Genomic DNA, 27,030 nt, shown 5'->3' with positions numbered 1-27,030 from the left:
GGGGGGAGAGAGAGGGGGGGAGAGAGAGGGGGGGGAGAGAGAGGGAGAGGGGGGGGAGAGAGAGGGGGGGGAGAGAGAGGGGGGGAGGAGGGGGGGGGGGGGGGGGGGAGAGAGAGGGGGGGCGGAGAGGAGAGGGGGGGAGGGAGAGAGAGGGGGGGAGGGAGAGAGAGGGGGGGGGAGAGAGAGGGGGGGGGGGGAGAGAGGGGGGAGGGAGAGGGAGAGAGAGAGAGGGGGAAGCGGGTGTCGGGTCGGGTCCCGGGGGGGGGGGGGGGGGGAAGCAGGAGCTGGCCGTGGGAGGAGCCCACGCAGCCCCAGTGAGGCCATTCAGCCAGGGCTAGGGGCTGCGTTGCTTCGGGCCCCTCCCACACAGTTCGGCGCCTGGAGCTACTGCACTTGCGTGCCCACTGTAGCGCGCATGTGCAGAGGTCCCGGCACTGTTTTCAGCGCAGGGACCTGGCTCCGCCCCCACAGCTCGTGCTGCGCCGCGCCGAGAGCCAGAGGACCTGTAAGTAGGTGGAGAATACCGAGGATTTTTTTAGGCGCCGTTTTAGGCACGAAAAACGGGCGCCCAGCTCAGAGGGGCGCCCGTTTTTTTTCTTGTGGAAACTTGGGCCCAATATGCCTAGCCGATCCATTCTTTCCTCAGGTCAGTCCTGCCATCGCGGGAATCAGTCTGGTGAACCTTTTTGCTGCACTCCCTCAATAGCAAGCACGTCCTTCCTCAGATTAGGAGACCAAAACTGCACACAATACTCAAGGTGTGGTCCCATCAAGGCCCTATACAGTTGCAGTAAGACCTCCCTGTTCCTATACTCAAATCCCCTCGCTATGAAGGCCAGCATGCCTTTTGCTTTCTTAACCGCCTGCTGTACCTGCATGCCTACCTTCAATGACTGATGTACCATGACACCAAGGTCTCGTTGCACCTCCCCTTTTTACTAATCTGTCACCATTCAGATAATAATCTGCCTTCCCCTATGAGTGGAAATATCCTGTCTGCATCCACCTTGTCGAGCCCCCTCATTATCTTATAAGTTTCAATAAGATCACCTCTCATTCTTCTGAACTTCAATGTGTATAGGCCCAACCTATCCTCATAAGTCAACCCCCTCATCTCCAGAATCAACCTAGTGAATCTTCTCTGAACAGCCTCCAATGCAAGTATATCCTCTTAAATAGAGACCAAAACTGCATGCAGTACTCCAGGTGTGGCCTCACTAATATCCTGTACAGTTGTAGCAAGACTTCTCTGCTTTTATACACTATCCCCTTGCAATAAAGGCCAACATTCTATTTGCCTTCCTGATTACTTGCTGTACCTGCATACTAACTTTGTGTTTCATGCACAAGGACCCCCAGATCTCTCTGTACTGCAGCACTTTGCAATTTTTCTCCATTTAAATTATAATTTGTTTTTCTATTATTTCTGCCAAAGTGGATAACCTCACATTTTCCCACATTATACTCCATCTGCCAAATATTTGCCCACTCACTTAGCCTGTCTATATCCCTTTACAGATTGTGCGTGTCCTCACAACTTGCTTTCCCACCCATCTTTATATCAGCAGCAAACTTGGCTACATTACACTCTGTCTCTTTATCCAAGTCATTAATATAGATTGTAAATAGTTGAGGACCCAGCAGTGGTCCGTGCTGCACCCCACTAGTCAGTTTGCCAAACGGAAAATTACCCATTTATCCCAACTCTTTGTTTTCTGTTAGTTAGCCAATCCTCTATCCATGCTAATATATTACCCCCAACCACACAAGTTTTTATCTTGTGCAGTAACCTCTTGTGGCACCTTATCAAATACTTTCTGGAAATGCAAATACACCACATCCACTGGTTCCCCCTTATCCACCCTGCTCATTACATCCACAAAGAACTCCAGCAAATTTGTCAAACATGATTTTCCTTTCATAAAACCATGCTGACTCTGCTTGATTGAATCATGCTTTTCCAAATGTCCTGCTACTGCTTCCTTAATAATGGACTCTAGCATTTTCCCAACGACAGATGTTAAGCTAACTTGTCTATAGTTTCCTGTATTTTGCTGCCTCCTTTTTTTTAAAAAAAACAGGGGCATTACATTTGCGGTTTTCCAATATGCTGGGACCGTCCTAGAATCGAGGGAATTTTGGTATATTGCAACCAATGCATCCACTATCTCTGCAGCCACTTCTCTTCAGACCCTAGGATGTAAGGTGTTAAAGGTCTGAGCTATAAGGATAGACGGGGCTTAAGATTTTCCCACCAAGAAAGGGGGCATTTGAGAAGTGATCTTATAAGTGCATAAAATAGTTTACACACCCCAATATCGCCGTACCCACATCAGGAGTGGCAGCAACTCAACTGTAACAGGAGTATTTCTAGATTAACCTAGATTGGCTGAGCATTCACTTGGATGCTGATTGAATTTGATTTTGACCAAAAGCAAGAATAGTCCTTTTCAGGGTGTTTACACAAATTGATTGGGAATCAAGCATTTCAAACTGCATAGTCCTTAGCCGGGCTTTGTAAACTATTCATTTGTTCCAATATTTCTATTGTGAAATGATATTGCAGCCCATCTGCATTCTGAACTAGGAAGGGATATTCTCTATATACAAACTAGCAAATAGTAACAGTCTCATGTAGTATTCTTATGCACACAGTAATGCAGTAGTGTAGAAGTCTTAACTGAGATTATCAATACATTGGGTTAATTAATACTCAACTAGTTGCTGCCCACTTCTGGATTATATTAATTTTCATATGCAACTTGGCAAGTTTTTGAACTAGACTGCTAGAAATAGATGAAGTCATGCTAAAAAATTACATATGAAATTACATATTACATACGATCCAGTTTTGAAACAGTTTATATTATTGACCAAAAACTGATCCTGAGAGGATCAATCAACTACTTCAAATGGATCGGTGTTAAAATTAAAATGGGACAAGACCAATAAAGTGTACCTGAAAAGCAGACTACCAGCTGATTTGGGCTCTAATTGAAAAATAAGAGCAATTTACTACAACGTGTTCCCTTGAACAGAACAAGTGAGCAAAGAGGTCACATGGTAATGTTGTTTCTTACAGTCAGGGCTAGAGCCACAACAATGCAGTACACTTCCTGCACATATAAGCCAGTCATTCATGCAGAACTCTTAGTAACTTCCCAGTAACAATGACACTATTTAGCAGCTGGGCAGGGTGTAGTCCACTTCTGCTGGCTTCAATGGAAGTAAAAACCGGGGGAGATTTATGACGGGCGGCTGAATCAATATTACCTGTATTACACCATCACCCAAAAGGTCAAAATGACTGCCATTCAGCTTCCTGAAATCAGTTCCAGCATCATGTGAGGGCATAGTGCACTCAGCAATGTGACATTTGTAGCTGAGATTTTATTTTAATTCGTTCCTTGATGTGGGAGTCACTGGCAGGACCAGCATTTATTGCCCATCCCCAATTGCCCTCAAGATGGTGGTGGTGAGCCGCCTTCTTGAACTGCTGCAGTCCATGTGGTGAAGGTACTCCCAGTGCTGTTCAGGAGGGAGTTCCAGGATTTTGACGCAGCGGCGATGAAGGAACGGCGATATATTTCCAAGTCAGGATGGTGAGTGACTTGGAGGGGAACGTGGAGGTGATGGTGCTCCCATGCGTCTGCTGCCCTTGTCCTTCTAGGTGGTAGAGGTCGCGGGTTTGGGAGGTGCTGAAAACCCTATCGATAGTAGGGTTAAAATCAGGCCATTGTTCCTTCAGCAGGTTTGCTCTCCCCAGCCTGGGATGCAGCACTGCCCAGATTACCACCTCCGCTGTGTGATTGTATTTTCTTTGATTATTTCTCCCCCCACCCTTTCGTTTTCAGATTCTCTGTGGGATCCTTGCCACCCCAATCACCAGCTCCAACTGACCGGGCAGGCAGGGCAGCAACCTGCTCTCAGATTTTCACCAAACCAGTCACGGTTCAGCGCTGTACAAGCATGTCCCAGGTTGTATCAGCGCCCTTCTCTTATGAACACCTCTTCTCTATTCTGTACTTCCTCCAGGTTGTTCGCATTAGATTACAACGTCACCTTCAGTTGAGTATATTCCCAGAAGAGGAGAGCCCCCAGGGGCAGCAAGGGCCAGCCCACACTGCGATATGTGTCTGCATTCGGTCCGTGCAGCAGAGCAGGTCTCCAGTCGTCTTGGGTAATCCTTTCCACTGGACCAAGCCTTAGCTGTGTCTAGCCCGTGTGGTGGCTGGTGTGCAATGGCCACCACACGCTTAAAAAAAAAAATCCATGCACAGGCATCTTCCCACCCTTCAATTGGAGTTCGGGACTGGGACATCGGGTCCTTCATTGAAACATTTGTGAACTCATGTGAAAGCAAGTCATCCTCGTTCGAGGGACCACCTATGATGATGATGAGTCCACTTACATCAAGTCCCTTACTCAATGTATAATGTAAATCCCATCCCGATTGATTTTTGTATTCAAGGTGAAAGATTTTGGTGCTGGAAATGGGATACTTTTCCAACTTTGGACTCCTTTTGCCAACAATTGTCCCCAAAAGCAGCACAATGGTCATTTTTCTCTGTAGCAATAATGTATCTTAACTGCACGCTTAAAGCACGCCCACAAACCAGTGAGACTTAAAAAAAATTCCCACAGCAGTCACCTGTATGACATCTGTGCTGCAGATTGCCAAGTTAAAGTAAATCTGTGTCTGAATTGGTGGTGTCCCGAATTTAATTTCAGATGCTGGTCTTGCTGTGCAACATTTCCCCACTGTAAAGCAAATGCTTATGTAAATGCAATGTAATACAATGATCCTCAGTTGTACCTTACCTGCTAGTCTCATTGTTCCAACTTTAATTTTACGATGTATCTGCCAGCTCAAACACCTATAGAAAGAAAGAAAAAATTCTAAAGTTGATTCCAGTAATATAAAATGCTTTTAACAGAAACAAATTATTCGTGGTTTAAAATAAGATTTCCAATAGAACTGTTGTGAATCTTCACGTTTACACTTCCGTAGTGCCAGCACTGCTTTTAAAAAAAAATTGAAGAAACTAAACGAAGGGCAAAAACCCGAAGTACAAGTTCCCACCAAGGCGAAGACAAGTAGCAGAGAAAGCAAAGTAAAGAGAGACCATGAAGCTTGGTGTTGAAAGACTAGTGGTAAGGGCATCACAGTCTGCAGGTATGACACGGTGCAATGAGACTCATGTCTTGGTTTTACACAGTGAGGCGAAGAGGAGCCCATCAGGATTCACTTGGAACTGTAAAAGCTGAAAGAGTACACCCAATTCGCAACAATTAGCTTCAGCAACCCTGGATTGGGAAGAGGAAGAATTTTAAAAACAAATCAATCAGAGTTCCCATGACTGATCGCTACCCATTTCCGCCAGGATTACGTGCATACTTGAACCAATTACTTGGGTATCATCTTCGACCAGTCACTAACCTACAAAAATCATCGACTGTAATCACCAAACTTGCTGGCTCTACCTCTCCACGTTACCCGATCCCGCCATTTGCTATTCAGTTGCAAAATACGCGTTCCTATTTGGGCTCGCTCGACACACACAAAGCTGGTAGATACTCAGCTGTATGCTGCTCTGCGATTTGCCCTCTACCTCCTCCCCCATGGCTATCAGTCCTCTAACAGTTCCTTCGCTGTTCAGATGCAGTAACAAAAATGGTGAATAGACATGGCAAAATCATGTTGCCAATTCACTTTAATTTGTTCCATTCACAAACAGCGCAGCTCTATTCAACACACCCAATATGGTCAATCTTCCTTGATTTATTTGACATTTCCTGACCAACACAGTGACGTGAGTAGTGGATGGCAGATGCTCCGATAAATCATATCTTCTACAAACCTACTGATGGTCAACCAGGTTTCAACTGATCATGTCATAGTTGGCTGCTTTCCAATGCTTTTAAACTTGATTGGGACAGTGAGCCTCAAATAGTCACCTAGGGGCCGTCGTGACAACGACAAATGCCCTTGCGGGCAAATACAAACCATGGCCAATGTAGGTTTTAAACATATCAACATGAATGGCTAACGCACATCAACATAAAATGGCTAATCCAACATGCATTTCTGGAAAATGGAACTAGTTTAAGTTAGAAACATCGGCAAGAATTTCAAAGCAGACATGTTGCCAAGGATATGATCCATCAGTTATAGAGAGAGTCTGGAGAAACTGCAGTTGTCCTCCTTAAAGAGAAGGTTAAAAGGAGATTTGACAGAGCTGTTCAAAATCATGAACGGTTCTGATTATATTAAATAAGGAACAACTGTTTCCTATGGCAGAAGGGTCAGTAAGAGAACACAGATTTAAGGTGACTGGCAAAAGAGCCAGAGGCGACACGAGGAAATTTATTTTTAATGTAGCGAGTTGTGATCTGGAATGCATGGCTTGGATGGGTGGTGGAAGCAGATTCAATAGTAGCTTTCAAAAGGAAACTGGATAAATACTTGAAGGGAAAAATGATAGGGCTATGGGAAAATAGGAGAGAGACACTAACTGGATAGCTCTATCCAAGAGCCGGCACAGGCACGATGGGCCGAATAGCCTCTTTCTGGGCTGTATCATCTATGACTCAAACATTTCTGTGGTTAGCTAGCTAAAACTTTCATGAGAGAAGAGATAAGAACAGGGATTTATTTGCCTGTCATTAACCATATTATAAGCCTCATTAAAAAAAAAGAATAAGTCACAAAATATAAGCACAATAGAGTGAGTTACAAACTATATTACGTTATAATTTGGGATGTTAATGATCTTGTAGTTTCACAATCATAAACAGTGGACAAAGTTAGTTTAGGGATAAGAAAATTAGTGAAGGAAAGCAACTGAATGCTTCTAGGCACCAAGGAATGTGTCTGTGAAGATGAGATAAGCAAGAGGCCTAGCTGCAGCTGCATGAGATCAGGGAACTGTCAGGTGCCGTGAAGTGTTCACTATATAGTATAAACGCAAGGGTATAAGGATGTAAGTGGACAGTTTGAACTTAAGACACAAGCATTCCAGCCAGTGGGCTGAATGGTGCAAGTTACTGTGGACGCGCTGTACCATGACAGATGCATCAATAAAAGATACAGTAGAGGAGAGGAAATCTACTAATCTTATATTTAATAAAGTATTAAAGTAGACTCTCAAACCTATTGCTCAGTTACTAGAATGTTAGTGAATCTAGCACCCCCCAGTGAATCATGCTCACTAACTAAACAATCTGGTGGCTTGCTACCTTGCATTCTGATGATGACAATGCTCAAAGATGGCTGGAATTATACACCAAGTCTGCAAAATAAATATATAAACATTGGGGGAGGTTAGGATTGGTCTCGACTGGGAGGTGCATTCCTCTCCTCCAATGTCACTGTCCAGTCTCAGACATGGGTCAAAAACTTCAGGAGAGCAGAGGAGCAAAAAAAAAAGCATTCAAAATTGAATGTAGGATTTTCCTCGCCTTCTTTTCCTCATTGCATCAAGACGACAAGCACTTCCCCAAAACTCTGCCACTGCATATTCCCTGGTAAGCACAATAAAGAAAAGCCTGCAAATCTTTTAAGAAAATTTTGGCAGTACACAGAAGGTTGGTCAGCATCCGTACACCCAAAATTTTAACCTGTCCTTTCTATATAGAGCCTTCATCCGAGCTGTTCAAGCAAAAAGACTACACTCAAAAACATGAACCCACCTTTCCTATTTATAAATGTTAAATGACCTGTGTTGTCCAGTATAGTTTGTTTTTATTTCACAATAGGTTTAGTGCTGGGTCAGTCACAGGAGAGGTAATTTGACTAACACAGTAAAGAGGCATACTCAGATGGAGGTAGGTTTTAAGGAGAGTCTTGCTGCAGACAACTATGCCATTCCTCTACTGGCTCATAATACTCAAACATAAAGGTCACAAAGGCCAAGAAATCTTTACCCCAATATCGCAAAAGGCTCTATTTTAAGATTTAAAAGATTGAGAGACCTGGATTTTTGGTTGTATTTTCCTTTGGATGTTCAAGCCTAAAAATATTTGTTTGACAAAATACTGAAGAACCAAATGCCCCAATACGTACAGGCTTGATATTCAGTGTAAAACACCTGTGGGAATGCCCCACTAACAGCAAGAGTCTTCACCTGGTGACCAATATTCGGTCATTTTTTTGGAGGGGGGGGGGGGGGGGGGGGGAGGGAGGGGACTGTGCGGCCCGTTCAAAATACAGAGCGTGCGTGGTTTGTCTATTTAAAAGCCGGGGCCTTCAGAGAGCTGCGCAGTCACGTGGCTTAAAGGGAACACTGCTGGTGACCCACTGGTAACTATCAACACCTTGTGAATAGCCTCATTTAAATCCTTAGTGAGCCGTGAAGCAATATCTCTTACAACAACAACAACAAGTATTTATATAAGCGCCTTTAACCTAATGAAACGTCGCAAGGCACATCACAGGAGTATTACGAGATAAAAAATGACACCGAGCACAGGTGACCAAAAGCTTGGTTAAAAGAGGTAGGTTTTAAGGAGCGTCTTGCTACAGACAACTATGCCATTCCTCTATTGGTTCATAAAAATCAAACTGCAGCATGCTATAGGATGTATATGTATATATATCAAGCAGGAGAGGGCGGTGAGGCTGTGGAATGCACTAATGAATTAATGTTGAAGCAGAAATAACGACAACTTCCAAGAATAGTTTAGATAGTTGGCTAAAGAAAAGCGAGATAAAGCGATTAGGACTACTGCTGATGTGGAGGAGATAAACACCAATGCAGACTGGTTGCACCGAACAGCCTGTATACCTACTGTAATTTCTGTTTATGTAAACTCTGTCAGCTTGACGCTGCTGGTGGCACTCTATGTACAAAATGCCCCCCAGAACTCAACCACCACCTGGCTTAGAAAAAAAACAGCACATCGGTTGCACCAGTGTAAATACCAACACTTTGCATCAGTGCAGAAGTCACACCTACAAGTCTTTACATTATAAGTATCTGCAATAAATAACGTATTATAAATTATATGAAGCGAAGCTATAGCTGTGTTCATTGCTATATTACATACAAAAGAGGAACGATTAGGAAGGGCCTTTTTGAAAACTTAATAGTAACATCTACTGACCTTTGGAAAGAGTTCTACGTGTACAGGCCCATCTGCTGCACATGCAGCCCTCAATTCCCCAATCTGCAGAGGACTCAAGGGAACTTCTGAGAGCTACATCTCACACCTGCTAGGGGTTGAGTTACATTTTGCAGATTTCAGAGTGATTTAATTAGATTAACTGCTGGGTTAAAGCCAATCTGCTCCCTCGCAAATTCGGCTTTGGGGCATTCCAATTAGCAATAGTGCAGAGAGAGAAAGAACTTACATTATACAGCTCTTCAGATTCAATGGATTACTTTTGAAGTGCTGTCACTGTTTCGTAGGCAAATGCGGCAGCCAATCTGTCCACAGTAACTTAAGACAACTGACCAAAATAAACTGTTTTTGGCACTGTTGGCTGAGGTAGGAATACCGACTAACCAGTGCTCTGGAATCATTTGCATCCACCTGAAACAGTGAAACAAGCAAAGGGTGCCTGAATTTAACCCAATACCTCTGACAATATTGCATTCTCTCGGTACTGCACTGAAATGTCAGCCTAGATGGTGTGCTGATGTCCTGCAACGGGGCTTGATTCTTTGGACTCAGAGGCAAGAGTACTATCAACAGAGCCAAGCTGACTTTTTTTTTTAAAACTATAATGTTACTTAGATATATGTATGTCACAAGATAGTTCCTCAGCAAATAAAGAACAGACGTGACCATGCAAATCGTGACTTAAATCTCAAGAGTGAAGCTTAAGCTGTTTAGAAATATCATCTAAACACAAACTCTTACCCTACTTAACTTAAGGAAGGCCTGTGGGGGCAGGGAGAGAGAAAGGAACACCCACGACCTCCATAAGTTGAACTTGTTTATTGACTTTTCTTCCTATGAACACACCTAGTCAAGCCTGAAATCCGGTGATTCCCATCTCCAAGGTAGAGCTTATCCAGGAGTACCACACTTCTAGCTTTAACCAGAGAAACTCAAGCAAGACCCATGTTGCAAGCAGGTTACGTGGTCTGATGATGTATATTAAAATGTGCCATTAACTGCGTGAGTATGGAACATCTGCAAGCAATGGCATTCCATCAATGGAATATCAGCTTACGCTGCACTATTGTAACATATTCCCAATTACTTTCTGGTGACAGGATGGTTTTGTAGTTGGCTTTTCACATATGGGACCAGATGTTTTAAAAGCTTCAGTTAATGGGATAATTATCTGTTAGAATGGGGGTTCATCTCTCAAGTGCCACGAGTTTGACTTATCTATTGGGATGGGGGGGTGGGCTGTTTGGGGCTGGGATTGGGAGAGACTTCTTCACTCGGGGAGTTGTTGGCCTGTGGGGTTCCCTGCCGCGGAGAGTTATTGATGCCAGTTCATTGGGTGTGTTCGGGAGGGAGTTGGATGTGGTCCTTGCGGCTGGGGGGGGTCGGGGAGTGTGGAGGGGGCGTGGGTGGGTGATCAGCCACGATTTTGTTGAATGGTGGTGCAGGCTCGAAGGGCCGAATGGCCTACTCTTGCACCTATTTTCTATGTTTCTATAAAAAGTTGGGCCCATTAAGGGTCTAAAGGGAAAGCTTCCACATAGAGGCAGAAGACATGGCTCAAGTACTTTGCATCCATCTTCACAAAGCATGCGGATTATGAAGGTTATGTGAAGAAAGAAATGTTATGGACAGGATGGTAATAGAGAAGACATACTTAAAAGATTAACACTACTGAAAGTTACTAAGTGACCTAATGGTCCAGATGGAATGCGTCCTAGGTTGCTGAAAGAGGCAAAAGGTAGAAATAGCAGAGGCATTGGTCACAATCTTTCAATACTCATTGGATACAGGAGGAGTGCCAGAGGACTGGAGGGTTGTTCATGTTATACCACTATTCAAGAAAGGGGAATGGGATAACCCAGGAATCTAGATGCTAGTCAGCCTAACATCGGTGTTGGGGAAGTTATTGGAAACCATTATCAAGAACAAAATAAACTTTCATTTCAAAAGGCACGGGTTAAATCAAGGAGAGCTGGGATCTGTTAAAGGCAAATCGTGTTTCACTAACTTGATTGAATTTTTTGATGAAGGTCAAGGTAGTGCAGCAGATGTTATGGACTTTCGGAAGGCATTCGAAAAAGTGTCACAGAGGAGACTTGTCAAGAAGATGGAAGCCCACGGAATTAAGGGAAAAGTGTATTATGGATACGGAATTGACTTGGTGACGGGAAGTGGTGGGTGGATGTTTTTCCAGAGAGCTGGCTTGCAGTGGTGTCCCCCAAGGGTCAGTGTGGGGTCCAGTAGTTTCAATTTTGATAAACGACCTAGAAGCTGGTGTAGCATTATAAAGTTTGCAGATGTTATGAACATAGGTGATGAGGATAGTTGCAGACTTCAGGGTGACAGAAACACGATGGTGAAATTGGCAGAAGCACGGCAGATGGAATTCAATGTGGAGAAGTGAAGTCATGCACCTTGGGAGGATTAATATGGAAACTATAAATGGCATGATTTTGAAAAGTGTAAATGAGCAGAGAAACCTTGGTGTCCATGTATACGAATCCTTAAAGGTGGCGGGACATGTTGATAAAGTGGTTAAAAAAAGTACATGGGTTAATTAGGTTTATAAATAAATAAAAGATTAAAACTAAAAGCAAAGAGATCATGCTAGAACTTTATAAATAACTGGTTAGGCCTCAGCTGGAGTATTGTGAACAATTCTGGGTATCACACTTCGGAAAGGTGTCAAAGCCTTTAACAGGATAAAGAGGAGGTTTACCAGGATGTTACCAGGAATGTGCGACTTCAGTTAGAAGAGGCTGGAAAGGTTAGGACTGTTTTCCTTTGAATGGAGAAGGTGAAAAGGTGACCAAATACAGGTTTCAAGATGACGAGAGGTTTTGATACAGTAGAGAAAAATTATTCCCTTAGGCGAGTGGGTCGATAACCAGAGGTCATAGATTTAAAATCATTGACAAAAGATCAAGAGAGAAGGAGAATTTTTTTTCCATTCAGTTGTCAGGATCTGGAAGGCTGTACCTGAAAAGCTGGCGGAGATTAACGAGCATGAAATAAAAACAAATGGAACGCTAGAAATAAAACAGCAGGCCCATTAAAACCTGAAGAGTAGAGAAAAAATGTTTCCACATCAGAATCGATCGGGTACACCAGCATCCAGCTACTAATTCCCAATGAAAAGTGTAGCATTGACTAACATTTGGCAAGTGTTTAATCTAGAGCCTATTACAGACAGCAAACTGATCAACAGTGGAGCCATTTCACTCAGATAGAAGACTACAGTTTCTGTGGAAACAACACCAAATTGCAAATCTAGTGTCTCCTGTATCCTGGTAACTTCCCAGCCCCAGCACCTGTTTCAGTTGCTGTATCAGACTCAGATTGATTTTACTGGAGGATATTAAGCTGTTGCGAAATGTATCAAGTAAAAAAAGTACTGACCTGCAGACACGTTCTCCAGTTAGTGGCTGGTGTTTTTAAGCTACAGTGTAAAATTTCTCTAGTGAAGCAGGTTAGGGCATCGAGCTGGAGTGACTACACCCTTCATATCACATGATCACTCTCCCTGGAGTGGCTCACCTCCAAACTCAGGTAGATGGAGTTACGATACATAACCTGTCAAAAGCCCAGCGGGAGATCGAGAGCCAGCGGCAGTTGGTGAGAGGGGAGCGACCTATCAAAAGCCCAGCGGGAGATCGAGAGCCAGCGGCAGTTGGTGAGAGGGGAGCGACCTATCAAAAGCCCAGCGGGAGATCGAGAGCCAGCGGCAGTTGGTGAGAGGGGAGCGACCTATCAAAAGCCCAGCGGGAGATCGAGAGCCAGCGTACCGGTGCAGCTACAGCGGGAGAGAAAGCAAAATAGAAGTAGAAAGTAATCAAAAAGTGACGTCACAGCCAATGTGGTAAGTGATTGGCTGGTGATTGGTGAGTAGCTTTTCTTTTCTTTTTTATATCAGTAAGTGAACTGCAACATTGTTATTACCAATTTAAGGGTATCTAAGGTTAAGACATGGCAGGAGAGCTCGGCCATGTGATATGCTCCTCCTGTACCATGTGGGAACTCGGAGACTTCCGGTGTCCCTGGGCGCTACGTGTGTGGGAAGTGTATCCGCCTCGAGCTCTTGACGGTCCGCGTTGCAGAATTGGAGCTGAGGGTGGATTCACTCTGGAGCATCCACGATGCTGAGAATGACGTGAGTATCACGTGTAGTGAGTTGGTCTTACCGCAGGAGAAGGGTCCACAGCCAGATAGGGAATGGAAGACCAGCAGGAAGAGCAGTGCAAGAAAGATAGTGCAGGGGTCCCCTGTGGTCATCCCCCTGCAAAACAGATACACTGCTTTGAGTACTGTTGGGGAGGATGACTCATCAGGGGAGGGCAGCAGCAGCCAAATTCATGGCACCGTAGGTGGCTCTGCTGCAAAGGAGGGCAGGAAAAAGAGTGGGAGCGCGATAGTGATAGGGGATTCGATGGTGAGGGGAATAGATAGGCGTTTCTGCGGACGCAACCGAGACTCCAGGATGGTATGTTGCCTCCCTGGTGCAAGGGTCAAGGATGTCTCGGAGCGGGTGCAGGACATTCTGAAATGGGAGGGAGAACAGCCAGTTGTCGTGGTGCACATTGGTACCAACGACATAGGTTAAAAAAAGGGATGAGGTCCTACGAAAAGAATTTAAGGAGCTAGGAGCTAAATTAAAAAGTAGGACCTCAAAAGTAGTAATCTCGGGATTGCTACCAGTGCCACGTGCTAGTCAGAGTAGGAATCGCAGGATAGCGCAGATGAATACATGGCTTGAGCAGTGGTGCAGCAGGGAGGGATTCAAATTCTTGGGGCATTGGAACCGGTTCTGGGGGAGGTGGGACCAGTACAAACCGGACGGTCTGCACCTGGGCAGATCCGGAACCAATGTCCTAGGGGGAGTGTTTGCTAGTGCTGTTGGGGAGGAGTTAAACTAATATTGCAGGGGGATGGGAACCTATGCAGGGAGACAAAAATGAGGCAAAAGCAAAAGACAGAAAGGAGATGAGGAAAAGTGGAGGGCAGAGAAACCCAAGGCAAAGAACAAAAAGGGCCACTGTATAGCAAAATTCTAGAAGGACAAAGGGTGTTAAAAAAGCAAGCCTGAAGGCTTTGTGTCTTAATGCAAGGAGTATCCGCAATAAGGTGGATGAATTAACTGTGCAAATAGACGTTAACAAATATGATGTGATTGGGATTACGGAGACGTGGCTCCAGGATGATCAGGGCTGGGAACTCAACATTCAGGGGTATTCAACATTCAGGAAGGATAGAATAAAAGGAAAAGGAGGTGGGGTAGCATTGCTGGTTAAAGAGGAGATTAATGCAATAGTTAGGAAAGACATTAGCTTGGATGATGTGGAATCTATATGGGTAGAGCTGCAGAACACTAAAGGGCAAAAATCGTTAGTGGGAGTTGTGTACAGACCTCCAAACAGTAGTAGTGATGTTGGGGAGGGCATCAAACAGGAAATTAGGAGTGCATGCAATAAAGGTGCAGCAGTTATAATGGGTGACTTTAATATGCACATAGATTGGGCTAGCCAAACTGGAAGCAATATGGTGGAGGAGGATTTCCTGGAATGCATAAGGGATGGTTTTCTAGACCAATATGTCGAGGAACCAACTAGGGGGGAGGCCATCTTAGACTGGGTGTTGTGTAATGAGAGAGGATTAATTAGCAATCTCATTGTGCGAGGCCCCTTGGGGAAGAGTGACCATAATATGGTGGAATTCTGCATTAGGATGGAGAATGAAACAGTTAATTCAGAGACCATGGTCCAGAACTTAAAGAAGGGTAACTTTGAAGGTATGAGGCATGAATTGGCTAAGATAGATTGGCTAATGATACTTAAGGGGTTGACTGTGGATGGGCAATGGCAGACATTTAGAGACCGCATGGATGAATTACAACAATTGTACATTCCTGTCTGGCGTAAAAATAAAAAAGGGAAGGTGGCTCAACCGTGGCTATCAAGGGAAATCAGGGATAGTATTAAAGCCAAGGAAATGGCATACAAATTGGCCAGAAATAGCAGCGAACCTGGGGACTGGGAGAAATTTAGAACTCAGCAGAGGAGGACAAAGGGTTTGATTAGGGCAGGGAAAATGGAGTACGAGAAGAAGCTTGCAGGGAACATTAAGGCGGATTGCAAAAGTTTCTATAGATATGTAAAGAGAAAAAGGTTAGTAAAGACAAACGTAGGTCCCCTGCAGTCAGAATCAGGGGAAGTCATAACGGGGAACAAAGAAATGGCAGACCAATTGAACAAGTACTTTGGTTCAGTATTCACTAAGGAGGACACAAACAACCTTCCGGATATAAAAGTGGTCAGAGGGTCTATTAAGGAGGAGGAACTGAGGGAAATCTTTATTAGTCGGGAAATTGTGTTGGGGAAATTGATGGGATTGAAGGCCGATAAATCCCCAGGGCCTGATGGACTGCATCCCAGAGTACTTAAGGAGGTGGCCTTGGAAATAGCGGATGCATTGACAGTCATTTTCCAACATTCTATTGACTCTGGATCAGTTCCTATCGAGTGGAGGGTAGCCAATGTAACCCCACTTTTTAAAAAAAGGAGGGAGAGAGAAAGCAGGGAATTATAGACCGGTCAGCCTGACCTCAGTAGTGGGTAAAATGATGGAATCAATTATTAAGGATGTCATAGCAGCGCATTTGGAAAATGGTGACATGATAGGTCCAAGTCAGCATGGATTTGTGAAAGGGAGATCATGCTTGACAAATCTTCTGGAATTTTTTGAGGATGTTTCCAATAAAGTGGACAAAGGAGTACCAGTTGATGTGGTATATTTGGACTTTCAGAAGGCTTTCGACAAGGTCCCACACAGGAGATTAATGTGCAAAGTTAAAGCACATGGGATTGGGGGTAGTGTGCTGACGTGGATTGAGAACTGGTTGTCAGACAGGAAACAAAGAGTAGGAGTAAATAGGTACTTTTCGGAATGGCAGGCAGTGACTAGTGGGGTACCGCAGGGTTCTGTGCTGGGGCCCCAGCTGTTTACATTGTACATTAATGATTTAGACGAGGGGATTAAATGTAGTATCTCCAAATTTGCGGATGACACTAAGTTGGGTGGCAGTGTGAGCTGCGAGGAGGATGCTATGAGGCTACAGAGTGACTTGGATAGGTTAGGTGAGTGGGCAAATGCGTGGCAGATGAAGTATAATGTGGATAAATGTGAGGTTATCCACTTTGGTGGTAAAAACAGAGAGACAGACTATTATCTGAATGGTGACAGATTAGGAAAAGGGAAGGTGCAACGAGACCTGGGTGTCATGGTACATCAGTCATTGAAGGTTGGCATGCAGGTACAGCAGGCGGTTAAGAAAGCAAATGGCATGTTGGCCTTCATAGCGAGGGGATTTGAGTACAGGGGCAGGGAGGTGTTGCTACAGTTGTACAGGGCCTTTGTGAGGCCACACCTGGAGTATTGTGTACAGTTTTGGTCTCCTAACTTGAGGAAGGACATTCTTGCTATTGAGGGAGTGCAGCGAAGATTCACCAGACTGATTCCCGGGATGGTGGGACTGACCTATCAAGAAAGACTGGATCAACTGGGCTTGTATTCACTAGAGTTCAGAAGAGTGAGAGGGGACCTCATAGAAACGTTTAAAATTCTGACGGGTTTGGACAGGTTGGATGCAGGAAGAATGTTCCCAATGTTAGGGAAGTCCAGAACCAGGGGTCACAGTCTAAGGATAAGGGGTAAGCCATTTAGGACCGAGATAAGGAGAAACTTCTTCACCCAGAGAGTGGTGAACCTGTGGAATTCTCTACCACAGGAAGTTGTTGAGGCCAATTCACTAAATATATTCAAAAGGGAGTTAGATGAAGTCCTTACTACTCGGGGGATCAAGGGGTATGGCGTGAAAGCAGGAAGTGGGTACTGAAGTTTCATGTTCAGCCATGAACTCATTGAATGGCGGTGCAGGCTAGAAGGGCTGAATGGCCTGCTCCTGCACCTATTTTCTATGTTTCTATGTTTCTATGAATGTCAGAACAGGCTCAAAGGGACTGAACTACCTACTCTTGTTCCTCCCCAAAGTCTCTCCACCATTTAAATACACACAGTGTGCATCAGTGTGATGGAATAGTCCAATATAGACTCACCAAACTAGAAAAGATGTTAATTGGAAAGCCATTAACCTAATCAAGGAATGGTACCAGCCCTCCAGACAGACATATGTCTGAGGAGAAGCCAATCAGGAACAGCTCTGGAACCAAGACCCAATCCTGAGGCTTTCTGAGAAACAATGGCCTTTAGGGGGATAATAAGTCCAGCCAAAGATTGCTGGGCCTCCTCCTCTTCTCTCTTTTCTTAAGCACACAGCAAAAGCGGGATCTTCCTCCACAGACGAAGAAGTAGGCCGTGTGCTTTGCCAGAGGGAAGCAAAGTATACCTTTTTTATTGTAACCAAGTAGATCCATAGGATAGCTGACGACTGCTGATAAATGTGCATGTGTGTGTGTGTTTAATAAACTATTCCAAATTGTTTTAAAAGAATCGGTCTTGCTGTCAATTTAATGCCAGAGATTTTGAAATCTCTCAGATGGGTGCAGCTGCAACATCACAAGCTGCTCAACAGCATCGAGGACAAAGAGGTCCACTTGATCGGCAGCCCAGCAACAACAACTTGCATTTATATAGCACTTTTAACATAGCAAAATTTCCCAAGGCACTTAACAAGAGTATTATCAATAAAAATTGAGACAGAGAGCCAGCGAAGGATAGATGACCAAAAGCTTGGTCAAAGTGGTAGGTTTTAAGGAGCATATTAAAAAAGGATCGAGAGGGGTAGCGAGGCAAAGAGATTTAAGGAGGGAATGCCAAAGCTTCGGGCCAAGGCAGCTGAAAGCATAGGTGCCAATGGCGAAGTGATTAAAATCAGGGTACAAAAAATGCCAGAATTTGAGGAGTGCAGACGAGGCCATTGGCAGGGGGGGGGGGGGGGGTTGTGATTTGAAAATAAGGATGAAGATTCTATGGAGGCATTGTTGGACCAGGAGCCAGTATAAGTCAGCAATCAAAGGGCTGATGGGTGACCTGGACTAAATGTGACTTAAGATACCGGCAGCAGAGTTTTGAATGAGTGCAAGTTTATGTACGGTGGAAGATGCGATGCCAGTCAGGAGAACATTGGAATAGGCAAGTTTAGAGGTAACAAAGGCATGGGTGAGGGTTTCAGCAGCAGGTGAGCTAAGGATGGGTCGGAGTCAAGCGATGTTACAGAATTGGAAGTAGGCGGTCATGGTGATGGAGCGGATGTGGTCAGAAGCTCACCTTGGGGTCAACTACTACATCATAATCATCATAGGCAGTCCCTCGGAATTGAGGAAGACTTGCTTCCAGTCTTAAAATATATGAGTCCTTAGGTGGCTGAACAGTTCAATACACGAGCCACAGTCCTCTTCATAGGTGGGATAGTCGTTGAGGGTAAGGGAGGGTGGGACAGATTTGCCGCACGCTCTTTCCACTGCCTGCACTTGATTTCTGCATGCTCGCGGTGATGAGACTCGAAGTGCTCAGCGCCTTCCCGGATGCACTTCCTCCACTTAGGGCGGTCTTTGGCCAGGGACTCCCAGGTGTCCGTGGGGATGTTGCACTTTATCAGGGAGGCTTTGAGGGTGTCCTTGTAACATTTCCTCTGCCCACCTTTGGCTCGTTTGCCGTGAAGGAGTTACGAGTAGAGCGCTTGCTTTGGGAGTCTAGTGTCTGGCATACGGACAATGTGGCCTGCCCAGCAGTGCTGATCAAGTGTGGTCAATGCTTCAATGCTGGGGATGTTGGCCTGGTCGAGGACGCTAATGTTGGTGCATCTGTACTCCCAGGGGATTTGTAGGATCTTGCAGAGACATCGTTGATGATATTTCTCCAGTGACTTGGTGTCTACTGTACATGGTCCATGTCTCTGGGTTATATAGGAGGGCGGGTATTACTACAACCCTGTAGACCATGAGCTCGGTGGTAGATTTGAGGGCCTTGTCTTCGAACACTTTTCCTCAGGCAGCCGAAGGCTGCACTGTCGCACTGGAGACGGTGTTGAATATCATCAGCAAGAGCAGGCATTGATGACAAGAGGCTCCCAAGGTATGGGAAATGGTCCACATTGTCCAGGATCTTGATGATTGGGGGGCAGTCCTGTGCGGCGAGGACAGGCTGGTGGAAGACCTTTGTCTTACGGATGTTTAGTGTAAGGCCCACGCCTCAGTAAATACGTCACCAAGGTTGTGAACGGTCTGGCCTAGCTTCAGACAGTTGCCAGGGAAAGGGATGGAAATGGCGGTCTGGGAGTGGAGTTTGTGGCGGGGACGAAAGACAATGGCTTCGGTCTTCCCAATATTTAGTCGGAAGAAATTTCTGCTCAACCAATACTGGATGTCAGACAAGCAGTGTGACAAAACGGAGGAGTCAAGAGAGGTGGTGGCGAGATAGAGCCAAGTGCCATCAGCATACATGTGGAACCATCCACCATCTTAAACATCCACTCCCTCCACACTGGTGCACCTGCACTGTGCACTATCCATGGGATATATTGCAGCAACTTGCCATGGCTTCTTCAACAGCACCTCCAAACCTCCGCCACCTAGAAGGACAAGGGCAGCAGGTACATGGGAGCACCATCACTTCCAAGTTCCGCACATCCCAACTTGGACATACATCACTGTTCCTTCATCAGAACTCCCTATCTAACAGCATAGTGGAAGCACGCGGCCAGCTGCAATTCAAGATACATTACCACCTTCTCAAGGACAACTAGGGATGGTCAATAAATGCTGGCTTCGACAGCGACACTCGCATCCAGAGATTTTTTTTTTTAAACATTGCACAAAGCTGTTTTCACAAAAACCGTAAAGAATATTTTATGGAAAATGAAGTAATTGCTGAAACCTGGAAGAAGTAAACTCACTTGGAAAATATTCACCCATAACAGAGAGCAAACAAAAAAGATGATCGGTACTTTAAAAAGTGCATAGGATGTTATTTCCTCTCCAAGCCCTGTCGCCTTCATATTGCACGGTTATCTTTAACAATTAATAGTACATACGAGCTCATCTTGTCCACGAGACCCACCTCCTGCTCCCTTGACCCTATTCCCACCAACTGCTGACGATCCAACTTCCTTTTCTGGCTCCCATGTTAGCTGACAATATTAACGGTTCTCGCTCCTCAGGTACTGTTCCCCTCTACCTCAAATCTGCCGTCATCACCCCTCTCCTCAAAGCATCATCAGTGGCAGGACGGGGCCATAAAAGGAACAGCCATGGGCAGCGTACCACTTCAAGGTACAGCGCAAGCTGGTGCAGGAGGGCAACGGCTGTGAAGAATGATGTCATCAAGATCCAGGTTGGTGATTGGAGCATGGGCAGAAACAGCAGGAGTGGCGAGAGACTGTAGAGGGACATGATCGGGGCCCAGGGGAGGCGCGAGTTCGGGGCCAGGGGCCCAGGGGTAGCACGGGCCAGCCCACATTGTGATGTGTGCGCACTAGGTCCATGCAGCAGAGCTGGTCTCCAGTTGTCTTGGGTAATCCTTGCCACTGGACCAAGACCTAGCTCTGTCAAGCCTATGTGGTGGCTGGTGTGCAACGGCCACCCCACGTTAAAAAGAATTCACACAGACATCTTCCACCCTTCAGGATGTAGTTCGGGTCCTTCATTGAAACACCTCTGAACTCGTCCTTTTTTGGCGTGGAAGCAAGTCATCCTCGTTTCGAGGGACTGCCTATGATGATGTCTCAAAAAAAACAACCCTTGACCCTTCCGTCTTTGCAAACTACCGCCCCATCTCCAACCTCCCTTTCCTCTCCAAAGTACTTGAACGTGTTGTCGCCTTCCAAATCCGTGCCCATCTTTCCTGAAATTCCCCATTTGAATCCCTCCAATCCGGTTTCCGTGCCTGCCACAGTATCGAAAGGGCTCTCACCAAAGTCACAAATTACAGCCTTTGTGACTGTGACAAAGGCAAACTATCCCTACTCGCCCTTCTCGACTTGTTTGCAGTCTTTGACACGGTTGACCACTCTATCCTTCAACGCCTCTCCACTGTCGTCCAGCTGGGTGGGACTGCATTCGCCGGCTTCCATTCTTATCTATCTAATCGTAGCCAAAGAATCTCCTACAACGGCTTCTCTTCCCACTCCCGCATCATTACCTCTGGTGTCCCCCAAGTATCTATCCTTGGCCCCCTCTTATTTCTGATCTACATGTTGCCCCTTGACGACATCATCTGAAAACACAGCATCAGTTTCCACATGTACGCTGATGACACCCAGCTCTACCTCACCACCACTGCTCTCAACCCCTCCACGGTCTCTAAATTGTCAGACTGCTTGTCCAACATCTTGTTTTTTGGATGAGCAGAAATTTTCTCCAACTGAATATTGGGAAGACCGAAGTCAGAAGTCAGTGTGGCGGGGGCTGAAAACAAACTCCGTTCCCTAGCCAGACTCTATCCCTCTCCCCAACTCCTATCTGAGGCCGAAACAGACTGTTCACAACTTTGGTGTCATATTTGACCCTGAAGTGAGCTTTCGACCACATATAAATTAAGACCGCTTATTTCCACCTCCGTAACATCGCCCGTCTCCGCCCTTGCTTCAGCTCATGCGCTACTGAAACCCTCATCCATGACTTTGGTTATCTCTAGACTTGACTATTCCAACGCACTCATGGCTGGTCTCCCACATTCTGCCCTATGTAAACTAGAGATGATCCAAAACTCAGCTGCCCGTGTCCTAACTTGCACCAAGTCCCGCTCACCCATCACCCCTGTGCTCACTGACCTACATTGGCTCCCAGTTAAGCAATGCCTCGATTTCAAAATTCTCATCCTTATTTTCAAATCCATCCATGGCTTCGCCCCTCCCTAGCTCTGTAATCTTCTCCAGTCCACACCCCCACCCCGCCCTCGCCGCCAAGATCCTGCGCTCCTCTAATTCTGTCCTCTTTTGTATCCATGATAAGGCCGTGCCTTCTGTTGCCTAGGCCCCAAGCTCTGTAACTCCCTGCCTAAACCTCTCTACCTCTCTTTCCTCCTTCAAGACACTCCTTAAAACATACCTCTTTGGCCAAGCTTTTGGTCACCTGCGTTAATTTCTACTTATGCGGCTCGGTGTCAAATTGTTTATCTCATAATACTCCCGCGAAGCTCCTTGGGGCATTTCACTATGTTAACGACGCTATATAAATACAAGTTGTTGTTGAGACACACTTCCTCGCTTAAAATTAGCTGCTATTAATGCCAAAATTACATTTGCAACCTTTGTATCTTTCCATATGCTGTGAAAGCAGATGTCTTCAGTGCTGAAGGATATCTGGTTCCCGTTTGAAACAATTTAGTTTTTCTTGCAATAACATATTGTGGATTGGAACAAGACTTTACTGTACATTCTGATCAATCCCTCTTTCCCCTGTTTTGACATGATTCTCCTCACAAAATAACCACAGATCGAACATACACAATTAAAAAACCAAAAGACTGCATTTGACTCAGGGGGAGTTGCAAGTATTGTGTTTCCAAAATAATCCCTCCAATAACATGGAACCAGGAACACTCATGGTGACGGTTTGTGTAATACAGCAGCAGGCACGACAAGTTAGTTATTGTGATAATTAAAGGGAGTGCCCTTGAAGCTCCCGCGGGCCCTGGCAACGGCAAGCAGTTGCGATGGAAGAAGCAACAGAGCTGTAAAATTTATTTTTCAAAAAATTATTTGCATCTTACACCAGTTTTACATCATGGTTGGCTCAGCCAGAAGTGCTTAATACAAACAAGTAGAGACCTTGCTTCAACCGTGTCAGAACCAGAAAGTTTTTTTTTAAAAAACAGCAATTTGGTAGGTTTCTTCATGGCATTTGCCAATTCAGAATTGCTTTTAAAAAAGGAACAATATGAATGTTCAAAATGTGCTGCCTCTTACTCCTTCCTTGCTGCCAGGTTCTCAGCCTATCTTCTCCACTTTTGATTTATATGTTTGGCTAAAATCACAGGACCAGTATGATGCATTAACTTGTGCACCGATGTTACGCTGACTTGTGATAGACAAACTGTGCTGGACTCAAAATATCTCGATACTCGCAGAGCTCCTGTGGCGCTGTTCACGGTGGGGGTGGGGAGAAAAAGAGTGAAATGAAGGACCCACTGACAACATTTGGAAAGATGATCAGTAGAGATTTCTCCAGAGACAGTGAAATGTGTGATTTTTGGATAGGTTCATAGAAAAAAGGTTTTTCCTATATCCATGACAGGTGGATAAATAAAAATGAAGTACCACAGTCACTTTCATACATGCAAGAGGGAGAGCCAGCTCGTCATCTTCAATTTGCTTACAGCATGGCTTTTTAAAATAACAAAAACTTACCGACCTCAAGACAAAGGTCGATACATTTTTGGGAACTAAGGAATACAGGGATAGTGTGGGAAGATGGAGTTGAGATAGATCAGTCATGTTCTTGTTGAATGGTGGAGAAGGCTCGAAGGGCCAAATGGCCCTCCTTCTATTTCTTATGCTCTTAAACTAATACGCAAAACATTAAAACACACAGCAGAGACTGATAGTGGGGGGATTCCAGGTATCTGGCTGCATTGAGGAATTCAGGGTCAAACAACCTTATTGGGGGGGGGGGGGGGGGGGGGGGAGAAGTCTGGATGCGGAGAGGCTGTACGGTTCTGCTGGTGAGTGTGAATCGAGAGGGCATGTTTGGAGCTGCGATAGTTAGCTCATGAGGAGAGCGGTTAGTTAGCGTAGAAAATTGCAAGATGGGAGCTCAGTCAAGCAGGCCTCGATATGAGACACTCCAACAGTCAGGCAGATGCAAAGAGGCCAGGCGATGAAGCAGCCAAGTGGGAGCGAGGTCGGAGGGCAGCAGCACAAATCCGCAGCAAGGCCGGAGTGTGTGGAGCAAAGTAGACAGAGGGAGCTACCCAAGGAGGAGAGAGTCAGCAGATCCAAGTTTATAAGTTGTTAAAATAATCAAGTGCAAACAAATAATAAAAGAATGTTAAGGAATAGCTGTTTCATACCATTTAAAATAGGTGGAGAGAATAAAAATGCTGATAAAGGAAGTGTGCTGAAAATATGCATGATATTTCAACATTATTATACCACTGATTTCTGTGGTGTTACTCACAGACATAAAGGTATGTCTCCCTTGCAATTGTCTGCTACTGGCCAAGTTCGTACAATTATGGACAGTTTAGCTTGTATAAAATTTGTGCAGTTAATAAGGAATTCTAAAATTAACTGAAAGGGAAGAAGCCAGCATGCACGCAAGTTGCCAAAAAGAGAGAGAGAGAGAGAGAGATAGGTGAGGTATTTGTCTGGCAGAGACAATGAGCAAGCAGTTTCAAAACAGGTCAGGAAATGGATTGCAAATCACAGGGGTTGGGCAGGGGGGACAACACAGAGCAGTGGGAAACAGGTACTGTTGAGAGAGAGGCAGACACCTGTTCAGTGAGGAAATAATTCATTAACAAAGATTTTGGGAGTTCAAAGTAACAATAAAATGGCTGGGGAAAGAGGACAAGAGTTGGGGGGAAAGGGGACAAGAGTTGGGAGCAAATCAGACTTAATTAAAAGAAATGTTAGCAGAGGATAATTTTGGCAATAACTGAAATAGATTTAAATCAGTTATAACTGAGAGGGTGCTGGTAAATTGTTACAGGCAGTGTTTACACACACACACAAATATATAAAAAAATGGAAAATGAAATGGAGGAAATAAGTCACCAACTCATCACAAAACATTACCCCCAAGTGAGTTTGTTGTTGTTACAAAATACCATAATAGTCCCCACCCCCCCACCCACCAATAATTTTATTTCAATAGAAAACCTTCCCAGATAAGGACTATGTCAAGGTTTAGGATAAAGTTAAGAGTACAGTTCACAATTAAAGTAAAGATAAAGTTGGGGCAGGGGTAACGGTTGGAGATGGGAAATGTAACTGGGGTAAGGAACAGAGATGAGGGATAATGTTGGGGTTGGCAATGGAGAATGCTGTAAAGCTGAGGAAAGGTGATGAAGCACAGGCTTAGAAAATAAGGTTGGAGATGAGAAGGGATGAAGGATAGGGTTGAGGATGAAGAGAGGGCTTGCAGTTAAGTTGGGGAATTCAGAATGGGGTTAGGGTTAAGATAGGAGGATGCAGATACAGGTTATGGTTGAAGGATGGGGAGTAGAATCAAAGTTAAATTTGGAGGTAGGGAAATGGGTTGGAAGCAGGAGAGAGTGTTGGGACAGCGGTCTGGGTCCAGGGCTCTGGGCTTGGGATCCGGACTCCAGGGCTCTGGGCTTGGGATCCGGGGTCTAGGGCTCTGGGCTTGGGATCTGGGGTCCAGGGCTCCGGGGCTGTGGGGTGTTGTGGTTGTGTTGTGGTTGTGTGTTGTGGGGTGTGGGGTGTGGTTGGTGGCCTCTCCCTTTCCCTTTCCCTCGCTGAACCGGACAGTCCGCCCCGAGGCTCGGGAACACGGGCCGAACGGAGCCGGCAGTGAGGCAACTCAGGCCGTCACTCACCTCCAACCCCGGGCCGGCGCTCTCTCCGTCTCACTCTCTCCCTGCTCCGGTCCGCAGCCCCGGGCGGGTGGCCTGACGATCTGCTCTCACTCCGCTTTAACCGGTTGCGGCTGCAACCCGGCTGTGCGCACCGCCCCGTGTGCAGGAGGGGCCGCCCTCCCCCGGCACCCAGGCCCGCCCGCCCTCGCCACCGCCACCTGCAGGGCACCAGCACAACAACACGCAACACTGCCAGCCCCACACACACCGTGCCTTTTGTAAATAAAACAAACAAGGCTGACATTGGGTTGTCCTCGCGCCCTATCAAGAAAACACATTTGCAAGTGCCCCCTTTAAGGAGCCCCAACCAATAGAATAATTTAAACATAATCTAATCTGAACAAGAGGGCAGAGAAGCCCTGCTACAACTATACAGGGTATTGGTGAGGGCACACCTGGAGTACTGCGTACAGTTTTGGTCTCCGTATTTAAGGAAGGATATACTTGCATTGGAGGCTGTTCAGAGAAGGTTCACTAGGTTGATTCTGGAGGTGAGGGGGTTGACTTATGAAAATAGGTTGAGCAGGTTGGGCCTATACCCATTGGTGTTCAGAAGAATGAGAGGTGATCTTATCAAAACATATAACATAATGAGAGGCCTCAACAAAGTGGATGCAGAGAGGATATCTCCACTCATAGGGGAAATTAGGGGACATAGTCTTAGAATAAGGGGCCGCCCATTTAAAATTGAAATGAGGAGGAATTGCTTCTCTCAGAGGCTTGTAAATCTGTGGAATTCTCTGTCCCAGAGAGCTGTGGAGGCTGGGTCATTGAATATATTTAAGGCGGAGATAGATTTTTGAGCGATAAGAGAATTAAAGGGCTAGACTTTCCACTTCACATCGCCCATCTATGGCCCATCTATGGCCCAAAACGGACCTCCATCGCCCATTTTGAGCAAAAAGTGGAAACTAGGCCCAAAACATCGCCAGAAAAACAGGTGCCTAAGTTTCCACTTTGATCGCCGAGATGATCGACCAAATGATCGCCCACACAAGGCCCATCCCAAATTTCGGCACCTAGCATGCACTTCGCTGGGCCGATGCAAGGCCCAAAAGAGTGCTGAGAAATAGTTGCTTTTTCTGGGCTTAAGAGATGGAAATGGGCATTACGGACACATTTTGAAATTGGGAGGAAGGGTGGAAGATTAGTTGTGAGTTATTTAGAGAGTTAATTTAAAATTAATAGTACTCAGAATATTGGAACAGGGAATATAAAGAGGTATTATCAAGTTATTTTTGGTAAATAGGTTTTATATATTGAAATTATTTTGTAAATAGCTTTTACATAGTGAAGTTACTTACTGATATTGTTGGGGCCTATCAAATTGACTGGTATACAACGTAGAGAGTACAG

The 27,030-nt window shown here is 45.3% G+C and overlaps 1 protein-coding gene across 1 annotated transcript in view; it reads right to left on the bottom strand.

Moving 5' to 3' along the window:
- The window catches only part of LOC139280862 (protein FAM3C-like), a 45,721-nt gene extending 19,931 nt beyond the window's left edge, over positions 1-25,790 (bottom strand). The window contains exons 1-2 of the mRNA XM_070900619.1: positions 25,636-25,790; positions 4,822-4,877 (exon numbers count right to left, since the gene is read on the bottom strand). Of these exons, the coding sequence (XP_070756720.1) occupies positions 4,822-4,834 (13 nt within the window). The 5' untranslated portion in view covers positions 4,835-4,877; positions 25,636-25,790. The remainder of the gene's footprint in view (positions 1-4,821; positions 4,878-25,635) is intronic.
- Positions 25,791-27,030: the final 1,240 nt, after the last annotated feature.

The sequence above is a fragment of the Pristiophorus japonicus genome, chromosome 15, assembly GCF_044704955.1.
Source record: "Pristiophorus japonicus isolate sPriJap1 chromosome 15, sPriJap1.hap1, whole genome shotgun sequence".
NCBI lineage: Eukaryota > Metazoa > Chordata > Chondrichthyes > Pristiophoridae > Pristiophorus > Pristiophorus japonicus.
This window is presented reverse-complemented; position numbering and strand designations above follow the sequence as displayed.